The 27,126-nt window shown below is 42.6% G+C and overlaps 1 protein-coding gene across 1 annotated transcript in view; it reads right to left on the reverse strand.

The window, feature by feature from the left end:
• LOC310860089 (receptor-type tyrosine-protein phosphatase S-like) overlaps positions 1-27,126 on the reverse strand; it is a gene marked incomplete at both ends in the record, with an annotated part of 35,830 nt that extends 8,704 nt beyond the window's left edge. Inside the window, 7 exons of the mRNA XM_083766851.1 lie at positions 1,819-1,997; positions 8,033-8,318; positions 9,052-9,206; positions 10,820-10,939; positions 15,681-15,856; positions 17,082-17,205; positions 27,097-27,126. Of these exons, the coding sequence (XP_083622977.1) occupies positions 1,819-1,997; positions 8,033-8,318; positions 9,052-9,206; positions 10,820-10,939; positions 15,681-15,856; positions 17,082-17,205; positions 27,097-27,126 (1,070 nt within the window). The remainder of the gene's footprint in view (positions 1-1,818; positions 1,998-8,032; positions 8,319-9,051; positions 9,207-10,819; positions 10,940-15,680; positions 15,857-17,081; positions 17,206-27,096) is intronic.

Here is a 27,126-nt window from a genome sequence, read left to right on the forward strand (position 1 = left end):
CCCTTAAAAATCAAAAAACATTCCCCAAAAAAGCTAAACCTTTCATGGATTAATTAACAACAAAATCTAAAGATTTATTTTTATTTTTCGTGTCAGTAATGGAAAATCTAATCTAAGTATTATGTTATACTTTAGCTATTAAGATAGCAGATCTACAAACTCATAGTGCGGCACCGAGTGCCGTGCAACGAGCTTGTAGATCTGCTATTTTTGAAGAATCGTAAAAATGTGGTGCAAATCTTTGAATATAATATATAGAGCGAACATTTTTAAATCAAATCTTTGCAATAGTTTGAAAACATAGAAATAGACATAGAAAGATAGGTTTATCAGAAATGTTCAGATTTAGAAGATATTTTGTAGAAACGGCCTCAGGTCTAAATGGGTTAACAGATGTCGTATCACACAACACAGCCACTAGAGGGAACTGTTTCACCATGCATCATAATAATACCGGTGCACAACTATATGCATAATGCACGCACACACGCACGCACGCACGGAATACAGATTTTACCTTTTTTACAGATGTCCCCTATTCCTATATCCAGCTTTTAGTGTATGTTCACAAACTTTGTCCTACACAAACATTAGATTGATCAATTCCCATTGTCAAATGAATGGAGAATGTATGTCATAGTGTCTGAGCAAACCGGCATAGTGTCTATTTTACGTCATGATGATGTACGATGATAAGAGCGGCCCTCGATGAAAAGAGCGCCCCTAACTCCCCCCCCCCCCCCCCCCCCCCCCCCGTTTGAAAGATGATGTGCTCCGAGAAGAACACCTTTCTAATACACAGCAGCCATATTGGAAACTCTCTTCCTTATGTCCTTCACAGGTTTTCCCTTTTCTTTTTTTTAACGTATTTTTGAGTGGTACAACCACTCCTATATAGACAGGGCTAAGTGGTGCGCCAGTGCGCATGCGTCGTCAAAATTCATTATGCGCTGTCAATCAAGCGCCGGGAAGCGCTTCTGCGTACCAACAGCTGGGGCCGCCCAGAATGATTATTATGGCAGAATACTAGTACATTCTGTGGCGAGAGCATTTCCCACTGACTGCCACTCAAAGTAGGTACTACTGGCCAATCACAGCACGTCTTGCACAAGTGCACTGGCCATTGTGGCTAATCACACCGCGTCCTTACTCAAGCGAGGGAGGATTCCATGCTTCTGCTCATTGCTGGGAGGAGGAGGGTGGTTGACAGGAGGAGGATAGGAGTTTATTACTGGTGTTGTCATCGCCGTAGTGGAATTACACCTGTATCCTGTTCTAACTCTGGTGTTGTCATTGCCGTAGTAGAATTCTCACCTGTATCCTATCTAACTCTGGTGTTGTCATTGCCGTAGTAGAATTCTCACCTGTATCCTGTTCTAACTCTGGTGTTGTCATTGCCGTAGTGGAATTACACCTGTATCCTGTTCAAACTCTGGTGTTGTCATCGCCGTAGTGGAATTACACCTGTATCCTGTTCTAACTCTGGTGTTGTCATCGCCGTAGTGGAATTACACCTGTATCCTGTTCTAACTCTGGTGTTGTCATTGCCGTAGTGGAATTACACCTGTATCCTGTTCTAACTCTGGTGTTGTCATTGCCGTAGTGGAATTCTCACCTGTATCCTGTTCTAACTCTGGTGTTGTCATTGCCGTAGTGGAATTCTCACCTGTATCCTGTTCTAACTCTGGTGTTGTCATTGCCGTAGTGGAATTCTCACCTGTATCCTGTTCTAACTCTGGTGTTGTCATTGCCGTAGTAGAATTCTCACCTGTATCCTATCTAACTCTGGTGTTGTCATTGCCGTAGTGGAATTCTCACCTGTATCCGTCAATGAAGCTGGCGTTGATGTAGTCGGAGCCCTCCACGCCTCTGATTGGCTGCAGGCAAACGCGGCTGGACTCGAAAGGCATGATGTTGACCAGGCGGTTCTTGAACTGGTTGCACGGCAGGTTGGCACTGATGAATCTTGAGGTATGTGCTTTAGTGTTGGCCAGTTTCTGAGGATGTAAATCACAGGCACGTCTTGAATTTATCTCCGCCGATCACTTGACATCTTCTGATACTTCCGTGACTGTGGAGAGCAAAGGTCCATTCCTCAGTGGATGTATCATCTATGAAGGTTAAAAAACAAATTGAGCCCCCATGTACCTCGCCAAAAACGGCCATAGCCGTCATCACAAATGTGGTGAGGTCAGCATATGGCCATTTTCAGCACAAGGAGTGTTTTTTGTGAAAAACTAATGCTTGGAATGGATTCAAAATCATGAAAACATTTTAGGTAATTTTGCCTTATTGTGCCTTAACAGGTTGTCTATGGTGGCCATATGGATTTGGGGCTCATGAATTTTCCCCGCATTTTTGTGAAGTACATGGGGGCTCGATTTGTCTTTTAAAGATGGAGTGCCACAATTTTTGTATTTTTCCATGTGTCTATGAGGTGACAATACTTCAACCCCCTGGAGTCGTTTTTATGTGCAATGGTGTATTAACTTTGTATTTAGGGTTTCTTCCTGGAGGCTGAACCCTTGACAGTCAAACGGGCCAATGAGATAAACAGTAAAATAGTGACATCACACTATCAGCCCCTCCCCTAACCCCTCCCCCTTTACATCAAAAAGTTATTCCTCCTTATATTAATAATAATAATGATCATGTTTTAGGGTGGAAGAAAATTGTGGCACTCCATCTTTAACATTCATAGATGATACATCCACTGCGAAACGTACCTTTGCTCTCTGCGGTCATGGAAGTATCAGTATGTGCTAAACAGAACAGACATTGTCATTTATCTTTGTTTCAGCTAGATAGATAGTCTCTACACCTCCCATCACCCCCCAGCTGGTCATCTTTGAGCAGGCCACCATTGGACGGGTTAAGAAAATTGTGTCTGACCTCTCCTATGTACTATACCAGGGGTTTTCAACCGGTGGTCCGCGGCCCCCTGGTGGTCCGCGGAGGTACTGCTGGTGGTCCGCAGCCAGGCATTCAGAAATGTTGTATTTTTGACTTTTTTTCTTTACTTTTTTTTTACCTTTCTAATATATATATAAAACTTATTTGCACTATTTTTACTTGTTTGTGAATAATAATAATAACTTAAGTCGAATCTAACATTACAATTCAAAAAGTCAAGTGCTCAACGTGTCAAATAAACTAAAAAAAACCTGACGGAGCCATCAGCTGCTGCAGCGGAACAACCATCCTTCTCTTCCACCCAACACATGTTGTGCTTCCACCCAACGCATGCATGCTTACCGTGCTTGCTGCCCAAGGCAAGCACGGTAAGACGTTGCCATAATTATTCATCCAATTCATAATAATACGTTTGGGAAAGTCAAATCTCCCTGCCATAGAGTTATAATATCTGCCGCGGATCTCACATAATACGTGACGTAGGCCTATTCAATGTGCAACTTCTCAGTCTATCGTTGCCGAAAAGGCAGAGCTACAAGCTCACAACGCGATGCAACCAGGTGCAATGTGAGCTGGTAGATTGGCTATTTTTGGTGCGTGACACCGTCGTACGCTGATGTATACATTACGCTTTTAAAGTGACGGTACACAATGAACAGTTCCCTCTGTATGTTAGAAAGGTAATGTATAAACCGTTGTAGGTTGGTTAAAATAAAGAGAAGATTATTAGATTAATAGAATAAGATAAAAATATATATTCTGTGTGTGTGTGTGTGTGTGTGTGTGTGTGTGTGTGTGTGTGTGTGTGTGTGTGTGTGTGTGTGTGTGTGTGTGTGTGTGTGTGTGGGGGGGGGGGTGGAGGGGGGTTGTCAGAAACAAACCTACTGTGACTGTCAAATGTGTCTTCAGTGTTTGGGTGATTAACTGAAATGAATTATTATTTTGAGACTTATTTTGAGTCCTGCTTAGTACAAGTAAAAAACACTTTTGTTAAAATACTTAGTTTTTTTTGTCCAGCTCATGAATGTAGCCTGTGATAGTGTGATTAGTGAGTAACAAGTAAGAAGAAAACAAAAACAATCTTTACCCACGGTGCATGAATGCCCCACCACTATTGTGTCGGGTGGGTCCATCGTAGATCTACGATGAACCCACCCGACACAACAGTGGTGGTCCCCAGGCTGCTGCTAGTCAGAATGGTGGTCCCTGGGTCAAAACCAGTTGAAAACCCCTGTACTATACCCTCAGCATATAGGGCTAATGCCATCAGGTAGGAGGTATACGAGGTCCATGTGTGCAAATATAATATATATATAATAATAAAGAAACCTTGAGCGTGTCCTTGACCTTGATGTATATGCTGCAGTCTTCACCACCACTGAAACCCCCTATATATATTTTTAAATGCACTTTTGCAGACTGTACTAGGCTATACCAAGTACCATACACTTATTAGATTCCAATTAATATTAAGCCCAAACCACGGTGCCGTGTCATTAGTCAGAAGGTTCATTGTTCCGAAATTACTATCCCTATCTCTAACCCTAACCTAAACCTAACCGCAAGCACGGGAGCAAACCTAAACCTAACCGCAAGCACGGGAGCAGTGCATGTTCGGACTAACGGGACTTCGGATCTATGGGTAGTTCCCCAAACCACACCAGTTGCACTTGCAACTCCTTGCAACAACACCGTTTTACGGTCTTCCACACCAATGCAACTCCTTGCAACTCAAGGAATAGCAACTGTGGTTTGGGCTCTAGGTTCCTACACTAAATATCTTCACCAAAGATATTTTCATATTAAGATTATGGTACTACTAGTAGGCCTACTACTGGGGTGCACGTGGGTTAACCCTGAAAGGTGTAAATGATTCTCAATCATCATTATAATCCACCTCCAGCCTTCTAAAGTGCAAATTCAACTGTTCAACTGGTTGTGAACCATGCAGTCAGAGGGCAGATCAGACTAGTATTATCCTTATGAAGACGAGCAGTTCAGACGAAGAACTATCTATAAGACCAGCATTTATTCTGACCCCATTATGGATAATTAGTATGGTTAATCATCTCAACTGCTCATTATGCACTTTCATGATGCCACTGCATTGCTCCGACGCCTTATTCTAAAGTGTCGTTTGCTCCTGTGATGGTTCTATGGGCATGTGCACACATAGACATCAAAAGGGGCTCGAGCCCCTGCCCTGTAACCCGTCTGTAAAAAAGATCTATACCCTCTCCAGACCATGAATGCAGCATTTCCTATGGTGAAAGCAATGCAAATGCCATCCCCCTCCCCCCACTCCCTTTCCTTTCCAAGCATTCAGGAGAATTGCCTTTTTTCCAAACTCTCCTGGTACTTGAACGCAACATTTTGTGTGGAGAGAATATAAATCCATAACATGGACAGACGTAGAAATTAAAAATCCATAATACGGACATATTCAGCAGCTAAAGGAGTGCGTGTCGTGCCAGGAAAACAGCCGATCTACAAGCTCTAAACGCGTCGACGCGTTGAGAGCTTGTAGACGCGCTGCGGCGCTTTGAGAGCTTGATCGGCTATTTTCTCAATTTTGGGCCAACAGAATTTCAGCCCCTGCCTCTCTCTAACATTCTCTGCACATTCTCCGTCCCTGGCTGGTTCCCTGTGTTGTACGCTATACAACAGGCATTTCTCTCTCCACCTGTCATACTTTATGATGTGTGCATTTGCTTTGCTTACCCCTAGGGCCTAGTAGGGAATCATTACAAAATGGGGGCTAATCCAGGATTATTACTAAGCCTATAACCCTAACCTCACACGAAACTATTGGCATTTCAGAAGCACGTCATAACCCTTTGTTCTCACACTCGAAATACAAGCACGTCTCCCTGTGTCAAAAAAAATCCCATCCTAAGAATGCAATGCAGACATAATAGTCACAAAGACACCCCCTCCAACCAACAACACGGACCAATAAAGAACCACACAGTATGGCATGTCAGTGAAATCTACAGCGTCACACGTCAACACCTCCCAAATGCCTCTTTTAAAAAATTTATTATTATCCTCCTCCGCTCTCCGCTGACAGCTACACAATGTGATTCTTCCACGTTGGCAAAAAGCAAAGTGTCAGTTTCAGTAATACTAGAAGAATACATTGGTTTGCGGCAGTGTGTGTGTGTGTGTGTGTGTGTGTGTGTGTGTGTGTGTGCACGCTTCTGTGCATGCGTGCATGCGTGTGTGTATAGTTACTCGTTGTGGATATCCTCGCAGAGCCGGCCTGCTCACGACTATAAGGTCAAGCATGATGAAATTAGGAACAGTCTCACGTCGGCCCCTCCTATGAATCCCTTTTTTAATGAGACTGATGTAACCAAGTGTTTCAAGAGGTGTAAACCCAGGAAAAGTCCTGGCCCTGATAAAATCAGTGGGCGCCTGCTAAAAACATGTGCTGACCATATAGGCCACATTTTTAATTATATTTTTAATTTGTCCCTCTCCCTGCAGAAGGTGCCTTCTCTTTGGAAACAGTCCATAGTGGTGCCCGTTTCCAAAATAAAGCACCCTATGGAACTGAGCTACTTACGACCTGTTGCCCTGACCTCTCTGGTTATGAAACAACTTGAAAAACTGGTTAAAACAGAGCTCCTGGTCTTGAACATATACAGACCCCTTTCAGTTTGCCTACAGAACCAGGAGAGGCATGCAAGACGCCTCATCGACCTTACTGAACCTTCTATACAAACATTTAGAAGGCAGTAAGAAGCACGCCAGGCTGCTCTTTGTTGATTCTTCATCAGCCTTTAATACAATACAGCCACATGTTCTGGCGGACAAACGTATTCATTTATTCTGTCTTGCAGGCTGGATCCTTGACTTTCCTAATAATAGGTCTCAACCGGTAAAAGTCAATGGAATTTTATCCAGCTTACTAACATCTTCTACCGGATCTACAAGCTTGTCGATCTGGTGCAAAATCTTTTATATTCTTTCAGAGCAAACGTTTTTAACTCAAATCTTTGCTTCCCTGAAACAACATATTTTCAGATGGGGCGGCCAATTACATATAGCCTATTTTTGGGGCTCCTCCATGACATGAAATACCACTGACAAAGAAACATAAGGTTTTTCATTCATATTTTCATTTCATGGGGAAGAGCTATTGAGCCACTAAACACAGTCGCTTTATTTACCCAGCGCAATTTGAAATGGAATACTAGGCCTAGAAAGGCCTCATCCACCACCTTGCTCTTTTTCCAATGCATTGTGCCTGAAGGGGAAGCAATCGAACATGGAGCTGCCGCGCGAGGGGAGCTTTGATTAGCGGTAAGTCAACTTTATAGTTTTATCATTAAACAGAACGCTCATTAACACGTTAAAGGCGTCGTTGGCGTTGTGGGAACTCATTAAAAGTCCTTAGCAAGGATGAGTTAACCCATTTGGTGTTTTAAGCATTATGTTATACTTTAGCTATTGAAAAATAGCAGATCTACAAGCTCATAGCGTGCCACGCTAATCGTGAAAATGCGGCACAAATCTTTGAATATTTATTCTTTCTGAGCGTTTTTAACTCAAATATTTGCTTCTGAGGGCTTCCTGGAACAACATATTTTTGGGCTCCATGACATGAAATACTTGAGAACCACTGACATAGAAACATAAGGTTTTTCAGAAAACGGTCATGATTTAGAAGTCATTTTTGTAGAATGACTTCCATTTGGTTGTTTAAGCATTTCATGATACTTTAGCTATTGAAAAATAGCAGATCTACAAGCTCATAGCACGGCACTGAGTGCCGCGCTACGTGCTTGTAGATCTGCAATTTTCAAAACATCGTGAAAATGTGGCGCAATTCTTTTAACCCATTCTGACCGGGCACCCATTTTGGTGTCAGCATCATGTTATGCTTTAGCTATTTAAAAATAGCAGATCTACAAGCTCATATCGCGCCACTCGGTGGAGCGATACGAGCTTGTAGGTCTGCTATTTTTGAAAAATCGAAGAGCGACTGACATTTTTAGAATCTGATCTCAGGTCAGAATGGGTTCATCAGACCCAGTGTGTGTCCGGCGGAAACCTCGTATGAATCTGATCTCAGGTCAGAATGGGTTAATATGTTATGTAATAATGACACTACCTTGAACTCCAGCTCCATGGCGGACAGGCTCTCCGTGGGCGGCACCGCCCCCAGCGTCTGGATGTGCGCGTAGAGGCCGCGGGCCGGCACCTCCGTGTGTCCGCTCGCCGCCGCCTCCAGCAGCGCGGCGTGCACGAAGGCGTACTGCTCCTCCGTCTGCACCATGTAGTTGCGCTGCGCGCGCATGCACGTCACGTGGCCGTACACGTCCACCGACTTCTCGTGGCGCATGCGCTCCAGCATGGCCTCGATGACCACCAGGCAGCCGGTGCGCCCCACGCCCGCGCTGTTACCGTGGGAACGCACACACACGCGCACACACACACACACACAAACACCTTGATTGAAGATGTACTCACACATTTTACTTAGAAGTAAAAGGATCAATACTGCAATATTACAAGTCCGGAATTCAGTCAGTCCTTTTTTATGCCCATATACTGTATATAGAGATCCATGATGTAATCAGTGTATATATATGAGCTATATATGAGCATGCTGATAATGCGTGCGTATCCGTGTGTCCACACCACACGTAGTGGCCGTGTGCGGTCAAACAAACAAACAAACAAACAAACAAACAAATAAACAAGGAAACTGTTGTTTTTGGCAGCACATTTAGTTTAGTCATAGTCTTTTGAATAGTTTTCATTTTAGTCTTAGTAACATGCGACATAGCAATCATTTCAAAATTAAACCTTTGGACAGGCATAACTCATGCCTCGTTTGGCAAAAAGCCATGTCACTTGTTTTCACATGTGCCATGGTTCACTCATGGGGAACACATCTGTCACTTTGACCAGTGACAGCTCCGCCCTTAGAAACACGCTTAAACCTGATTTTCTGCCGGGACTTTTTCGAGCAATTTGCGCGAAATGTTCTACACACAATCTATGGACCATTGCCTGAAATCCCAGTTGAAGAGAAGTTTGTACGTGAAAGAAGGTAGTCGACGAACATTTTTCGTCTTGGTATTAGTCGACGAAATCAACACTGCAAGCAAGCAAAATATGTTTTACCTGCAGTGGACCACCATGGGCCCTGCGTCGGGCGGGTTGCATGCCTTCACCCTCCTCAGGAAGGCCAGGGTGGGAGTGGGGTACTCAGGAACCCCGTGGTCCGGCCACGCCATAAACTGGAACTGCCTCACCTCTCTCTTCTCACTGGAGCCGTTCTGGTATGGCAGGCAAGAGGAATGTATATAGACGGTAGAAGATGAAGGCATAAGCCATAAGGTATCACAGAGGATTGGAACACACTTGAATTGCATGTAAATGGTAAAAGACACAACTTGTGAAAATTGCTTGTAAATAAAAAACCACACCCGTATGAAGTGAGGGGCGCTCTTATCATCGTACATCATCATGCGTCATCTCATACTGGCCAATCAGAATGCCTGTTGCCTGTTTTCGTCATATTTGGCGGACATTTGACCTAATTTCTCCTTTCATTGTCGATGGCAAATAATGAGACGTGTGTGAAGTGAGGCGCGCTCTTATCATCACACATCATCATACATCATATTCCAGCCCATGAAATCCTCACAAATGTCATTCCGGCCAATACTTTTCTGCCCTCACTATTTTGTCCTTAACTCGTGTCACATGTGTCACATTTGCCATTGACAATGACAGAATTCACGTCATATGTGGACGAGCAAATCGTCTATGAAAATTGCTCAACATATGCAAATTAGCATCCGGCAGTTTATACATGCTGGGGAACCATACTCAACATTTCTAACATAAAACCTTGGTGTACTCAACATGTCCGGGTTCACAATGGGGCACTATGGGCTGGCAAATTGACTAAATCTGTTTTAATTGAACAAAAAAAAAGCTTCTCACGTCAAATATTGCGTACATTTTAATATGCGTTTAAAATGTGATTAATTTCGATTAATTAATTGCAACGCTTCAAATTAATTAGATACATTTTTCGAGTCCCAGCCCCAGGGACGTGCAGAGAATGTTAGAGGGGCAGGGGCTGAAATCCCGTAAGAGGGCACTTTTGGACAAAGAAATGCGAAAATAGCAGATCTACAAGCTCACAATGCGTCATTCCTGTGACGCGTTGAGAGCTTGTAGATCAGCTATTTTCAGGGAACAACCCAGCACTCTTTAGCCAGTGGAGATGCAGTGTACGACATGGATTTCGAAACAAATTTGTTCAACGCAAAATACTGTGTTCAAGTTCAGGAGACTTCGGGAAAAAAAGCTTCAGGCATGGCATGGAATGAAAAGAGTGGCATTTGCATTTCTTTCACAATAGTAATACTAATTAGAATGTTTATGTACAGGTTCCTATCAGTGTTGTTTTCGTCGAGTAAAACTAGGACGAAAAATGTTCGTCGACTACATTTTTTCACTGACGAAAACTAAATGGAAACTAATCTATGGTGACTAAAACTATGACTACATATACTGTCGATTTTGTCAAATAAAAACTAAACTAAAATGTTAGGAAGGGATTAGTGGACAAGAGATCCAGTATAAGTCATTTTACACTTCGTTGCATGCTGAAAATAGCAATTGTGGGCTTGTAGATCTACTATTTTCAGCAAGTGAAAAAAACAGATGGCATCAAGGGCCCCCAAAATACATTTTGTTAGACTAAATCAACTGTAGATTTAGTCGACTAAAATCGTATGATATTTAGTCGACTAAAACTACACTAACACTAAAACATTCCGGGTGACTAAAATGTGACTAAAACTATTCAAAAGACTGACTAAAACTAAAATCAAAATGTGCTGCCAAAAACAACACAGGTTCCTATACTGTATACCTTGTGTAGGTTGAAGGTGCGTATGCTGTACGTGGCCAGCTCCACTGTGTCCAGCATGGTCACCTGGATCATCCCATAGGTCTCTGTACCGCGGGAGGGCCAGTACTGGTCACACTTCACCTGTACACACACACACACACACACACGCACGCAACGCACGCAACGCACGCAGCGCATGCATGCACGCACACAACATGCAGGATAGTCGTAAAATAACTGGGAAAAATAGCCAGCAAAATAGCAGATCTACTAGCTTCACAACATGGTTGCGCTCCCTACATTTCTTTGCCTTATTTTTTATTGTTTTACATACATTAAAATTGTTCAACTGGCTGATCTACACGTCGACACGTGAGCTTGTAAATCGGCTAGTTGAACTATTCAAAAATGTTTTTGTTTCAAAATAGGGCCTTAAATATCTTGAGCTGGGGTATCGTGGACGTCAGCAAGGGTAAAATGGCTTCAGATCTGAGGAGAAGTCTGAGGCATGTCCTGGACGTGTTATTACCACCAACGTTCAAGGATGTGTTTACAAAACATTGCAGGGTTTGTTTACAAACATTTTAGGGTTTGTCTACAAACATGTGTGATTTGTTTACCTACACTGTGGATTTGTTTACAAACATTTGGGATTGTTTACAAACATGACAGGATTTGTTTACAAACAATTTGTAATCTGTTTACAAACAATTTGTAATTTGTTTACAAACAATTTGTAATTTGTTTACAAAGATTTGTAATTTGTTTACAAACATTCAATATTTGTTTACAAACATTTGGGATTTGTTTACAGACATTTTGATATTTGTTTACAAACATTTGGGATTTGTTTACAAACATTTGGGATTTGTTTATAAACATTTGTGATTTGTTTACAAACATTTCAGATTTGTTTACAAACATTTGGGATTTGTTTATAAACATTTGGGATTTGTTTATAAACAATTCGTAATTTGTTTACAAACATTTGGGATTTGTTTACAAACATTTGGGATTTGTTTACAAACATTTGGGATTTGTTTACAAACATTTTGATATTTGTTTACAAACATTTGGGATTTGTTTACAAACATTTTGATATTTGTTTATAAACATTTCGGATTTGTTTACAAACATTTGGGATTTGTTTATAAACATTTCGGATTTATTTATAAACATTTTGATATTTGTTTACAAACATTTGGGATTTGTTTACAAACATTTTGATATTTGTTTATAAACATTTCGGATTTGTTTACAAACATTTGGGATTTGTTTATAAACATTTGGGATTTGTTTATAAACATGTGGGATTTGTTTACAAACATTTGTGATTTGTTTACAAACAATTGATATTTGTTTACAAACATTTGGGATTTGTTTACAAACATTTGGGATTTGTTTACAAACATTTTGATATTTGTTTACAAACATTTGGGATTTGTTTATAAACAATTTGTAATTTGTTTACAAACATTTTGATATTTGTTTACAAACATTTTGATATTTGTTTACAAACATTTGGGATTTGTTTACAAACATTTGATATTTGTTTACAAACATTTTGATATTTGTTTACAAACATTTTGATATTTGTTTACAAACATTTGGGATTTGTTTACAAACATTTTGATATTTGTTTATAAACATTTCGGATTTGTTTACAAACATTTGGGATTTGTTTATAAACATTTCGGATTTGTTTATAAACATGTGGGATTTGTTTACAAACATTTGGGATTTGTTTATAAACATTTGTGATTTGTTTACAAACATTTGATATTTGTTTACAAACATTTTGATATTTGTTTACAAACATTTCAGATTATTTTATTTTATTTTACATCACATATGATGCGACGACCTACATGGCCTTTTTTAACAAAGAAGGAATTTAGAGGAATCCCACCCTAGGAAAGAAATCCTAAAATATATGAACATAAATATATTATATATTATATTATATATTATATGGCAACATAATAATGGTAAATGTTGCATTTATATCCAAGGTGCCGGCACTATGATACCATGTCTAGATTTGTCATTCATGTGTTTGCCACATTTATTTTTCCTGCATTTTTCCCATGAAAATAATTAATAAAGTGTTGTTGCTGTTTATTTTTTTATTTTTTTTGTCTGAGACCGAAGACAAATTTCCACACATGGACTAATTTAAACTAATTAAACACAATTAAACCTCAAAGGACCTTAAAACAAGGGCCCAGACTTCCCAAAATAAACTGGTCAGGCTACTACTTCGCCTCACTCCCCGAACCCCTGACCACTTTGATAGGCTGGAATGGCTTAGGGTTGACGACAGATCTGCATTGGATCTGAGCGAGTTGTGACTCAATGAAAAGATGAGTTTTCTTGGCTCTGTGCGGGGTTAAAAAAATGAAACGGCACAGGGGGGTGCAGGCGTGCAGCACAAGTGAGACTTCAAGGCAGCAACGCTGCAACTCTTCCATGGGCTATAACGGCCTTTCAAACGTGATGATTTCCTGTTTTTGGCTATATAGAAGTGTATATTTGCACGTCTCTAAATGTTATGATGAATTGAACATGGTCATGGTGTACCCTATTGTAAATAAGTGTAATGGGGGACCGCACGACGGAGTGTTAGTCCGACATGCGGGACGCTGCTCCCGTGCTTGCGGTTATGGTTGGGTTAGGGTTTGAGGTAGGTTGTTGTTTGTCGGACCAATGACTAGTCTGAACCCCTGCACCCCTGCTTTATGGTGTCATCCACAGTTAACAGTTTTGTATTGAGTTGGGCTTGAAATGTACTGTAATTCTCCAATCTCTATATACTTCAATCAATCAATCAAACCTCTTGACCGCTATAAGTAAACTCCCTTTTCCCATAGAAAGGAGATGGTATTTTCTGCCTGACACAGTGACAATCTAAATGTTACTGGCCGCCAGTGGTGGAAAAAGTAAAAAAGAAAAGTAAAGCATTTACATCTAAGCATCTACATTGTAGATGCATTCAAAATGTACTTGATTTGTACTTGTACTTTTGTACAAACTTAGCATAAAAATGTACTTAAAGTACAGAAAAGTAAAAGTACTCATTGTGCAGAATGTCACATTTCGAGTTTTCAAAAAAGTTCACAATGCGTCACATCGCTGCACACGTGAGCTTGTAGATCGTCTATTTTCAAATGGCTGAAATGCATATAGGGCTGAAGTGGTTAATGTATGTTTGGTAATAATAATCAAAATGTAATGTATAATGTATGTATGTAGAAGTAAAAATTATTGGAAATTGGAAATGATCCAATTTTGATTGGTTGGATCAAAAATGATCCATTTTGTACAATGTACAAAACAAAAATACATCACATGGATGCACTTGGGACATATCCTCAGTGATGTATCCTGAGGTCATCAGGGTCAGGGTCATCAGGGTCATCAGGGTCTCCCAACATCATACCCCTCACTCAGGTGACCCAGCCGGGGTGATCAAGTCCCGACTTACGTCCCAGTAGCTCCCCTCGACCCATTAGGGAAGAACCAGGGCCACACAATCCATTCCTCCTGAACTACTCTGCCAGGGCTGGGAGGTACGCTTCTGGCGCATAAAAGGACTAGGCTCTGTGGGTTTGACTCCTGTCCAGGCCCCGCCCCTTCTACGTCTCACCAGGTCCACTCATAGAGCATTATGGATTATGGATTATGGATTATTAGGATAGAGACTGATCTGGCGCGAAGCTCCCCCCCCCCCCGAAGGACCGTCTATTTCCGCCTTTTTTCGCCGATTCAGCAAAATGCGGAAGTGCAACCGAGCGCTCAATGTTAAAGCCCAGCTGCACGGGGTTTCCTCGTCATGAATCCACGGGTCCGCGACTGTCCACCTGCAGTCCTTCCTCTTACCACTAGGGCCCAGTGCTTCAATGTTGGATTGCCTCACTGGCCCCTTGGGTCCACTCCTGCTCTCACCAGGCCCGTCTGGTTGCACCCTTTTTGCACCCTTTTTGCCTCCTATATGATTAATTCCTGTTCTGTTCTTTAGCTACATAGAAATGTCTATTTGTATGTCTCTAAATGTTTTGATGAATTGAACAATGTGGACCCTGTTGTAAACAAGTGTAATGCTTAATTGGGTCGTCCACTCACAGTTAACAGTCTTTGTATTGAGTTTGTGCTTGAAGTATACTGTAATTCTGCAAACTGTTAATAAATATTTCAATCAATCAATCAAACCAGAGTCCCAGCACAAGACAGTTCATTCAGGAGTGGTGGGCAATGGTTCCGCAGGGAAATGGTGCTGCGGCTCCAGCTTGCTGCTTGCATGGCCCTCCTAAAGGCCTCAACCAAATGAATGTATACTTTCCCCGTCTGCCGACAGCCACAGCATGGGGTCACAGAGGTGAGGACGTTGTAATATGGTCCCAGAATGCAGTGTGACTCAGCGGGACATGGCCATGGTGACGTGCAGACTGTGACAACAACCTTCTGGTCGCTGTCATAACTCTGTTCAGCCCTGGGCTATATGAACGATGTCAGCCAGACCCGACATCATATAACTCACCACTAACGCACGCACGCACGCACGCACGCACGCACGCACGCACGCACGCACGTTCTGTGTACTGAGGACGTCAACATTTCGGGACGCCACTGAAAATAGCCCGCAACATAGCAGATCTAACAGCTTGTAGGTCAGCCCTTCTTTTTGTATATAGTATAAAATTGGGAGGGAAACGGTTAACAATCTTTCGTGACATGACAAATATGTCCCATTGCAGTGTGAGGTGTTTATGATGTCATGTGCTGGTGAGTGCATCGATTGATTAATGCATTGTATGTAATTGCATTGTAATGCATCATGCATGAGTGCATTGATTGATCAATCAATCAATCAATCAATGGTTACCCGTAGTTTCTCCTCCAGGCGCGTCATCATGACGACGGTGCTGGTCCTCTGTTCCCACACCATCCTCCAGAAGTCGCTGAAGGTCTCGGGCAGAGGACCCTGGGTGGCGATGTAGGCATTCTGCTTCCTGTAGCCGTCTATGTAGTTGGCGTTGATATAGTCACTGCCAGGCACACCTGATAAATGGTAAATGGTATAATGGTGCATTTATATAGCGCCTTTATCCAAGGCGCTTTACATAGATTGCGCATTACATTCACCCATTCACGCACGCATTCATACACCGATGGCGGCGGAAAACATGCAAGGCACCAACCAGCACATCAGGAGCAAAATAAGGGAAAATAAGGGTTCAGCTCAAGGACACTTCGACACTAACTCTGGGAGAGCCCGGGTTCGAACTGGCAACCTTGCGGTTACCATCCGGCCACTCTACCCCTGGCAAGGAAACAATTTATTAAAACCGATTTACGGACGCGAGCGCATCTGTGTCGCTTTGGTGTTTAACCAACTGTAACCCTTATTTTAACCTTCAGCTGTTGAAAAATAGCAGATCTACAAGATTGTGTACGTGCCGGGTGCTGTTGAAAAATTGAAAATATAATCCTAATCATGATCAGGACTGCTGTATGTGTGTGCCCTCAGGGCTCAGATTTCATATCACACCACCACCATACTGTCACTACAGTCCTTGCTGACCGCAAATGCCTTCGGGGGAACCCTACAACAACGTGAGTGCAACAATATATTAGGCTATGTTCCCTTTTTTTCTCTCTAAGATCTAATTAATTGTTCGGCCCAAAAAATTGTGTTTGTTGTCATGATTATGTCATGATCCGAGTTGGCTTTGTCCGAGGCTTACAGATTATAAATACTTTTTGAAACATCTAGTGGAAACCAAAGTAAGCAAAGTTACCATGTAACTGGACCAGGGTAACCAGGGTAACTGGACAAAGCTCAAGAACTTGTTTACAGCCAGGCCCTGCTCATAGAACATTTCATGGTAGGGGTTCAATGCCTTGCTCAAGGGCACTTCAGCGGTGGTAACTTTAACGTGCCCGCTCCACAAGCCGTTCGGCCACCGCTGCCCCTTGAGTAATGACTCTCATTGTAACAATGGAATGCGGAAGTGCTCATTCTATCTCAATGCAATCCAGCCATAGGAGCCAATGTTTGGAACTATAGCCCATAGGCACCCGCTTTGCGGCGAGATCAAAGCGTGTCACCACTCTCTTACTAGATTACTCTGGGGGAAACATGCATGGGAAATTATGGGCCTGTCGTCGTCATGACTGCGACGCTCTATAGCGCCCGTGCAAGATTTTAATCTTTATTTAACACAATCAACGGCCAATGAAAGGCCACAGGGGCCCTGTGGCTATAGTTTTGGCCCTGCCTCACCGTCCAGTGCAGCCAGGACGACTCTGGAGTGGTCGTAGGCGATGACGTTGGCGTATCGGTTCTTTGGCTTGTTCACGTCCATGTTGGACTGTTCCCACGTGAACTGCTGGCCCGGGTCTATGCTCTGCCAGAGAGAGAGAGACACAGACAGAGACAGAGACAGAGACAGAGAGACAGTGAACTGTGTATCTGTGGATGCTTTGTGGAGAAAAAACACTTACATTTTGCTAAGATCATTGAACACTGGTGCACATAAAGTATCTGATCTACAAGCCCACGAAACACGCAGGCAGGCATGCACGTACGCAGTAATAGCTACAGATGCTTTAGGCTGACATATCCTGCTGGTTTTCCTCTCGACATGCTGGTGAGGTGTCCGTGCGTGCGTATGTGCGTGCGTGCGTGATGCCGTGATCATAATGACAATGGAGAGCTGGGTTGTGCACACATCTTATTTAAAAGTGTTGTTAAGGCTCCCATCGCACCACACTGACAAATGACACACATTACTGCTAATGTTAACTGCCTGCCATGCCTGCCTGCCTGCTTTAACGCACTGATTACTGACAGAGCTCTGCAATCACACATTATCACATCCCATAATACTCATCTACCATATCAATACTTGGATTGCAGTGGAAAGTAATTAAGTACGTTTAACCCATTTTGGGCGGGAACCCTTTTTGGTGTTTTAAGGCATTATGCAGGGCTGCCATATTTCAGAAAATGTCAAGAGTGAGACTCTAGTGTCTTAATGTGTTCGACGCCGTCCGAAGGGCGGCGGCGGAAAAAAATTGCTTTTTTAATGTCGATTTGGCCCGTTTTAACGTTGATATTTAACCTTAACACTGATGTCTTCACCTCCATGCCAGCTGCTCTCCCTGCACTGACAGCCTCCTCATGCTTAAAGTAGAAATGAAAAAGATATCTATCTATGCTCCTCAGACCCAGCCAGCCAGCCAGCAAGCCACACACTTAGGCCCTCATTTATCAATCGAGTGTAAAATCTGCCACAGATTCGAGTGCAGGTTTCGTAGTACACCCACGTCGCCACGGCATTTATAAAGTGATCGCAAACAGCTGATCCTTCCTTCATTTTGTTCTCACGTTAATAAATGTCACGGCTGAATTTGATCTGGCACGCCCTAAGAAATCAAGCCTCGCCCTCGTTTTTGCGACATGAACAACGGCAATACGTTTCCTGAAACCATGGTTACATGAAAAAATAGGTTTCTCCCGTGCCTTGCTGCTCGCCTCACCCCCCTCTCTCATACACACGCACAGCACGCACACGCAACTTGCAAGCCCAACTAACTGGTGTGTTGTTAAACAAATAAAGAACGAACACCTGCATGAATTAAATAAAGCGTGCGTGCGGGGGGTGAGGCGGGCAGCAAGGGAAGCGAAGCGAGAGGAGAAACAGACAACTAAATAAACTAAATAAATGAATTAAACTTTATTTAATTCATGCAGGGTCCCTGTCTGTTTCCCTCTCACCTCGCTTGCCTTGCTGTCATGCACGCACGCACCTACATGACACATTAAATAAAGCTGTCTGTTTCTCCTCTCGCTTCGCTTCCCCCTCACCCCCCGCACGCACGCACGCACATATCGCTATTTGCAACTTTAACTGTGTGTTGTTAGTTGTATATTAAATTATTAAAGTATTTTTAATTTAATATAAAACAAGATATATTAGTGAACGAAAACCTGAACCTGTGAACCATAATTAAATAACAAATAGGCACACACACGCTGCTGTTTTGCAGGTGCTCCTCCTGTCCTGTCTGTCTGTCTGTCTGTCTCTCTCTATCACAGTGGTCCGTCCGTGACCAACTGACCATGCACGTTCCGACGTTCGCCAGTCTATTTAGATTGCCTCGCAGTCGTTAGTCACTGTTATATGAATGTGCAGCCAAAACCATAGCCTCATGTGGCTGGTGCATGGGCTGGCTGGGTAATATACCTATATCTCCGATGCAGTTCCCACTTGCGCTGGGAGCCTGGCACGGTACATTTGGCATTCGAGCGACGCGTCGGGTTTATTATATTGCACATACCGTAAGAAAGACATCGGCCTTCATGCTGTAGATTAGGCCAGTAGGCTATACCTGCACGTTGGGACTCTCCGCAGCTGAGCTGCAGCAGCTGCTGCACTATACTCTCCAACGTCCCGTCATGGAAATATTTCAGCACAGACAGCCCAAATCCTCGCATGTATGCGCTCATGCAAAACACTGTTTAAATGGCTTAAGCATCTCTTGCAACATTGTTTTTAATTGCGCGATTTTATCTCCTACTAATTTCATATGACACATGTATTCCTTAACATTTTTATTTATTTATTTTTGACATGTAGCCCATATACATTATATACCTTTTATATAAACATTTTAGGAGTGAATACATATATGTTTTGATGCCTGTGACAGCCTCTCAGCAGTTCAGACAAGGCTGCTCTGCTTGTGTAAAACAGAAAAACAGCGTACGCCAGCTCGCGACCAGACGTGACTATTTGTCCTACTCAAGTTCAATTTCAAGCTTTGCCGGAAATGTTAAATGCCGAAAATGTCGGTAATTTCGGCGTGCGCCCATATTTGGCGTACGCACGGTTGATAAATGAGGGCCATAGTGCTCAGACCCAGCCAGCCAGCACGCCACACACATAGTACTCAGACCCAGCCAGCCAGCCAGCCACACACATAGTGCTCAGACCCAGCCAGCCAGCAAGCCACACACATAGTGCTCAGACCCAGCCAGCCACACACATAGCTCCGTAAGGGAGAGGTTGCACCACTCACAAAATCTTCAAAAAACTGAAGAGGCTACTGGAGATTGGAGAACCTGATTTGGACATGATCTGATGCAGGACAATGTCACTATGACAGAAAGAGAAGATGGGTCTGGCCACATTCATTCACCCCATAATCTCAGTGGAAATTGGGGAATATGTCAGAAAACTGGAATGTGGGAAAATTCCTTATTTTTACATTTTCTTAGTTCAAACACATATGTGGGCTCTCTCTAACCTGACGCTGCCAGATCCAAGAAGCTTGCTAGGCTCTCTCTCTCTATGAACAGAAACAAGTCGCGATGCGGCCCCTCCCCCTTCACTTCACTTCACACACACACACGACTTTGTCCCTATAATGTGCACGGGCTATGGCACCGTTCCACTTCCTCATATCACGCAAGAGACGCCACACACCAGTATAGAAGAGAGATAGTCACAGGTCACTTACTCACTTGTTGTAACTTGTGGGGGCTATATTGTCTTCCATGAAAAATATTTCGAAGCTATGTTAAAATCCGCATGGCTCATTTCCATGCGTCACACAGTCAGGGACCCTGCTGACGATTTTGGTCCACTGTTTACCCTCCTGCATATATCAGCGCTGCGAGCAGATCGGCTATTTTACCGTTTGTGTGGAGCGTGCGTTATTACGCGGCGGAGCCGCAGAGAATTCTTTTATTTATCATTATAATGCGTGTGAAATGGCATGTGTGGCGTGGTGCGTGGTAAAGGGTTAAATTGCGTGACTGTCACACTCAAAGGGTGAGACATGGCAGCTCTGCATTATGTTATACTTTAGCTATTGAAACAATAGCAGATATACAAGCTCATATAGGAGCTACGTAGGTATGTAGGTCTGCTATTTTTGAAAAATCATGAAAATGTGGCGCAAATCTTTGAATATATTCTTATATATATATATTCTTTCAGAGGCAATGTTTTTAACTCAAATCTATGCTTCAGATGGGTGTCGGCGGCCAATTACATATATTTTTGGAGGTCCTTGACATTCTTTTTGAGAACCACTGACATAGAAACATGACTTTTTCAGAAAACATTTAGAAGGCCTCGTCCTCAGGTCAAAATCAGTTAAGTATACCTTGACCTTTAACCCTGATAAAAGTAAGTAAAATAACTAATATATGTTTTTTGTGATCTAGAACATGTTTTATTTATTATTGTGAAAGATATCCCTCAAATGTAAATTATTAATGTATTATTATTATTATTTTAATAATTATTATACATGTGCATACAATTTGCAAAAAAACTTGTATACATTTAGAAGGCCTCGTCCTCAGGTCAAAATCGGTTAAGTATACTTTGACCTTTAACCCTGATAAAAGTAAGTAAAATAACTAATATATGTTTTTTGTGATCTAGAACATGTTTTATTTATTATTGTGAATAATACAACAACAATACGACAACAAACACACAAAAGAAAACACATCAAAGTAAAACATATTACATTTCTTTTGTGTTTTCTTTTTTTACAGAGAGGAAGAAATAAGATATTTCTTTAGATGTTTTTTTTAATATTGGCAAGGATAATGAGGATTTAAGTGAATCATCTAGGGAATTCCATAGATGAGGGCCTCTAAATTTGATGAAAGATTGATGTTTGGAAGTGCGACAATAGGGTAATTAAAAATCATCTCTTTGCCTTGTGGGGTAGGAGTGAATGTCAGAAGTAACACGGAAAAAATTGTGAAAAGAAGACGGAATGTCTTGTTTGCATTTTTTTAATTTAAACATAAATAAACAGGTCTGAAAAACATTTATGCTCCCAATAGGCCGTATTGTGAGGTCCCTTTTCGTTCAGTTCCGTTCCCACGGAAGGGGGACTACACAATTCTTTCTCCATAAAAGAGATTTATAGGTAGAAAGTCCAAATAAAATAGTTCTACTCGTGCCCTACTGCAGTTTTTTTATAATCCGTGATCGAAGACGGGACTATTTCTTACAAGGTGTAATAATATGTGCAAGGGGAGTGGTGTGGTTTTGGTCACGTGGACCAATCGCGTAGCCGCTTTATTCCCTTGAGTATGCGCGTGACGTCTCGTATGCGGAAGAACTTTTTGTTGTCCATAGCAACCTAGCAACTCACTGTTGCGACGCTGTTTTCATTCACTCTAAACTGTGAAAATGGAAAAGAGCCGTTGTGCGATTGACTGTACAAACAGATTAAAAAAGAACTCGGAGCTATCCTTTTACAGACTGCCGAAATGTAAAGAAAAAAGAAGTAAATGGATCGCTGCACTTTGCCGATGTAGTCATGTTTCAGGGCTACTGGATTTGCGGGTGCCACTTTCACTTTGTGTCAGGTATGTTGCTTTTTTTGTAAAACCATACGTTCAATGTAAAAGGGCCTTTTCACACAATGTCCCGTTTTAAACTAACCTAACGGAGTTCTCTTCTTGTGGACCAAGAAGTGGATTAACATAGTCCGTTCCCCTGAAAGAGATCTGGTCAGGAGTAATTACTCAGTCATCAACATGTTACGTGAGTCCGTGGAAAGACTTGATGTTAATGTTCTTATTGATCAACACACCCTGCAGTTACTGAATGTTAAGTCTCCATGGTTTTCCTCAGAATATCCTATGACACTGATTTATATGACACATTAAGAGTCCACTGATAACCACTACAGTGGTTTAATATCAAACTTTTTTTGTTTGTTTGTTTTTTTCAAGGACCCACATAACTTTTGATTTGCTATTGCACAAATGGACTTACTCTGAGAGTGTACGAATGGAACCAAATGGACCCATAGTGTCAGAGTTACAGACCTGCATGTGTCCATTTGTACACTCAGGCTGTAAGGGTCCATTTGGTTCCATCTCTCAGAGTTACAGACCTGTAAGGTCCATTTGGTTCCACTCTCACAGACCTGTAGGCTTAAGGCCGGGTCCATTGGTTCCATTTGTACACTCAGTTACAGACATGCAGGCTAATCCTCTCTCACTCTAATGCCAGACTGGCATTAGAGTGAGACACTGGCATTGCCAGTGTGTGCCAGTGGTCACCCTTGGCACCCGTGGTTAAAGCTGCCTACCTCTGCTCTACACCAACAACGTTGTGAGCTTGTAGATCTGCTATTTTCTGCAAATGTTCCCTCCAGAATAGGGATGCAGAATAGGGATGCAGAATAGGGTTCCAGTGGTTAATGTAAAAAATCTCACAATGATTTGGCAGCCCCGTCCCGGATGAGTTTGTTTTGAGGCTGATGTCTGAAACAGGACATATGTGAAAACACCCCATATATGTAAACAAATTAATATCATATTTCTAGTAAATGTTTTTGTTGTTTTTGTTATTTAAAGGGGAAAAGAGTGATGATCCTCTACATCCTGACTACGTGCCAAGGTTATTTGGTTTCACCTCCATCACTGATCGAAGTACAGCAGAGGTACAGACTGTTGTTGAAGTCCCAGGCATTGGGGTCCAGACAGAGGAAACACAAAATGACATTGCCTCATTACATGAACAGATTAAATCTTTAAATGCTGAATGTCAATCACTTAGGGATAAAGTCAACAAATTAGAAAGTGAGTTGAAACATCGTACTCTTGATCCTTCAGAATTTGATGACAGCAAAATTAAATTCTTCACAGGACGTTCATGTTGTTGTTCAATTTTGTGTCACCACGTTTACCACCTCCTGCAAAACAGTCACTTAGTGATACTCAGAGACTTCTGCTTACACTGAGGAAGCTGCACCTCAATCTGTCTGAGGAACTTTTAGGTTACCTCTTTGGCATTCATTGAGTCAACTGAGGTAAGCCAAGCAGGTTCATCTTGGCAGCAGTTTTAACCTTGACCAGTCAACTTTCAACCATAGACTGTAAAAAATATGGACAAAGCGTTCCCCGGGTCTAACATGGACGTAAAATGAAGCCTGTAATTCTATGGTAATTCCTGATGTAAATCGCCATATTTCTAGATCCGTTTTGGCCCAGCTGGCCATTGGCTGGCTCCGTTTTGGCCCAGCTGGCCATTGGCTGGCTCCGTTTTGGCCCAGCTGGCCATTGGCTGGCCCAGACAACGAGGCGGGACTTCCCCCCTTCTTCTCTGTTGGTTTTTATTTTGACTCGAGTGGGAGGGGAATCCCGATCATAGACTGTAACGGTAGCCACGCCCCTCAGAACATACGCAACTTTATGGTCATTTTTTTAATTAATGGGACCATAATTTTCCAAAAAGAATATTATGACATTAGAAATGAGACTTTAAACTAGTGACTGGAAGCAGAAGGTATTCATGACCATGTTTATTAAGGTAATACAGTCTAGGTGAAGTTGGGCCCAAATACATGGACTTCTATGGGGCTATGGGTTTTTCTGGGTCCAATGACAGCGCCACAACAGGCCATTATATGAATCGCGATTTCCTTATAGGCTTCACAAAATATCTGTCCATTCCCCCAACAAGTGATGCTCTCCACCAACATTGCAAAAGGGCAAACTACCAAGCAGCAGTGATGAGACGTTCTCTGACTAGTAGGATGTGTGCTCCTTCACCCATTGGCAGTGGATGGGGCATGGAGGATGGGGAGTTAACAGTAACATGGATGACTAGAAATCCTGCCCCTGATAGTGTGTTGCAGGTAGTCCACTGTAATTGTAAAAAAAAAAAAAGCAAATGTGAGACTGAAAGATGTTCATGTATGTCTGCAAAACTGTCTTGCACTGATTTATGTCACTGCCAGGACTGTGAAAATGTGTCAAAGGAAACAGAAGAAAGAGGTACATGGGATGATGACTCTGATGAAAGTGATAGGGATGAGTAACCCAACACCATGTAGGCCTACTACTTGTTTTGTTCAACAATTAGTATAAGGTGTTATTGTGATGCATTTGTATGTTATTTTGTATTTTCAATTTTCATATATTTCCTTGGCGGGGGGGAGGGGGTGGATGTACAGATGACAGATGCTGTGACCCTTTGCTGTGACCCACTTGTAAATAAATAAATGTTTCATACCATATGTTGTAATAATTCTGACCTCTACTACTTTAATTTTTAGTCTTGTCCATTTGTTGCATTATTCCAATTTAGGGGGCGTGGTAACATTTTGATAGATTTTCTGCCATGTTGGTCCAAGGTGCCCTGATTTTCTTTTCTACCTTTCATTACACATTAGGTTGATACATTTTCTATGTATGAAACATAAGCTCTTGGCACAATTTACTGTGTAGGTTTCATTGTAAATATGCTACATTTCATGATATAAATTCACATATGAGTAAACTAAAGGCACCAATACTTATTTCAGATGTTAAGTATATGCATTTGACATTTGAGAAAAAATGGTGTTGCCAAAAACACATTTTGCGTAGTTCGCTTGACATGGGAACGAAACTCATTTTCTAACACTTTTTCATGGGTCCCAACACGGCCTACAAGAATTAATACATATCTATAATGGTCGGTCCATTTTGGTTCATCATTTATATAATTTTTCCAATCCAAAATCGACACTATTCACTCAGAATTCACTCTCCTGAGGGCACGGTGGCGCCTGCTGTAACTTCTTTGTCGAGCTGGGGCGGCCAATCGCGGTCCTGGATTTTCGGTGGCACCAAGAATGCCTGCACTGAGAATCAACAAACAGCCTGTCGGAGTGGACCAATAGCAGCCAGCTGCAGCCTCGCCAAAAGCCAATAACAACGGTAGTGCCGTCGCCTCACAGCTAGAAGGTCCTGGGTTCGATTCCCGCTGGGGATGCTGTGGTTGCTGGCGGCGTGCTCCCTCCTCCGCGTCATCAGTCCTCCTTTCTGTTCTCCCCGTTCTAGGGTAGGTACCCTCACATGTTCTCCCCGTGTCCCCCCAGTAATCCTGGTCTCTAAACTACCTCCCCCTGGCCAGCCGGGGCGCCTGATGGAGGGGAAAGGAACTGGTCGGAATAACGTGTTCCTTCCACGTGCTACACGTCCGGCCGGGGAAACTCCCCCCTGTCAGGTGAAAAGAAGTAGCTTGGACTCCTCATGCATAGAAGGAAGCAGGAGGTCAGTCCGCTGCAGTCAGTCAGACTAATGACTAGCCAGTTACTAGTCTAAACCAAAAACTGTCTAAACTAAGTACTGCACCCAAAGAATATATATACAAAATAATCCTATTCTCTCTCCTATACCTCCTCTCCTGCCCATGAACATGCCCCCCTGCTACTGTCCAACCACCCAACTCACCTCCTTCACTGATCATCTGACCTCTCCTCCATAGCTTCAATTACATCCTTCCCCCTCGGACAGATCCAGTGTTGATTTTGGCAGCACATTTCTATTTTAGTTTAGTCATAGTCTTTGGAATGAAACTTCATTTAGTCACCTGGAATGTGTTAGTGTTAGTCTAGTTTTAGTCGACTAAATGCCATGCGATTTTAGTCGACTAAATCTACAGTTGATTTAGTCAAATAAAATGTATTTTGGCGGGCCTTGATGTCGTCGTAATGACACTTGCTGAAAATAGGCGATGTACAAGCTCACAACGCGTCTCAGCGCGACAAGCTGTGAGCTTGTAAATCTACTATTTTCAGCATGCAACCAAGTGTAAAAATGACTTATACTGGATCTCTGGTCCACTAGTCCCTTCCTAACATAGTGTATTTTCCACCACCTGCCTCTCAGACGCAACAGAACTTCCTGAAACTCAACTGCAATAAATCTAACTAAATGCACCACATCTCTCTCTGTGTGGGTGTGTGGGTGTGCGTACGTGCATGCGTGCGTGCGTGCGTGCGTGCGTGCGTGCGTGCGTGCGTGCGTGCGTGCGTGCGTGCGTGCGTGCGTGCGTGCGTGACTGTGTGTGTGACTGTGTGTGTGTCTGTGTGCGTGTGTGTACGGTTGTAATACACGTAACTCGAGAACCGTTCGCCCCACCGACTTCAAATTCGACACACGCGTTCCACACCCCCACAAGGAGTGCAGTGCCTGGCCTCGAGTCTGTGACATACACCTTTGTCCAGAAACACCACAAAAGGCTCTGGTCAGGCTCTGCCAGTGCAGGGCCTAATGAGCCCAAGTCCCACTTAACTAGTCCACTTTTCACAGTCAGTTTGCACTGGCATCCATATGCAGTATGGGCACAAAAGGGACACAGATAGATAATTGAACGGGTATTATGAGTTTCCCAAGTTGCATCGTTCTCAAGTAGGCCGGTGGCCGACGGGCACATACAGGTCTAGTCCGAAATAATCATCATCGGTCCCGACTCCCTCACCCGCTCCACCCAGGACTTCTCACTCAACAT

The sequence above is a fragment of the Protomyctophum parallelum genome (genome assembly GCF_964188405.1).
Source record: "Protomyctophum parallelum genome assembly, chromosome: 6".
NCBI classification, from domain to species: Eukaryota; Metazoa; Chordata; class Actinopteri; order Myctophiformes; family Myctophidae; genus Protomyctophum; species Protomyctophum parallelum.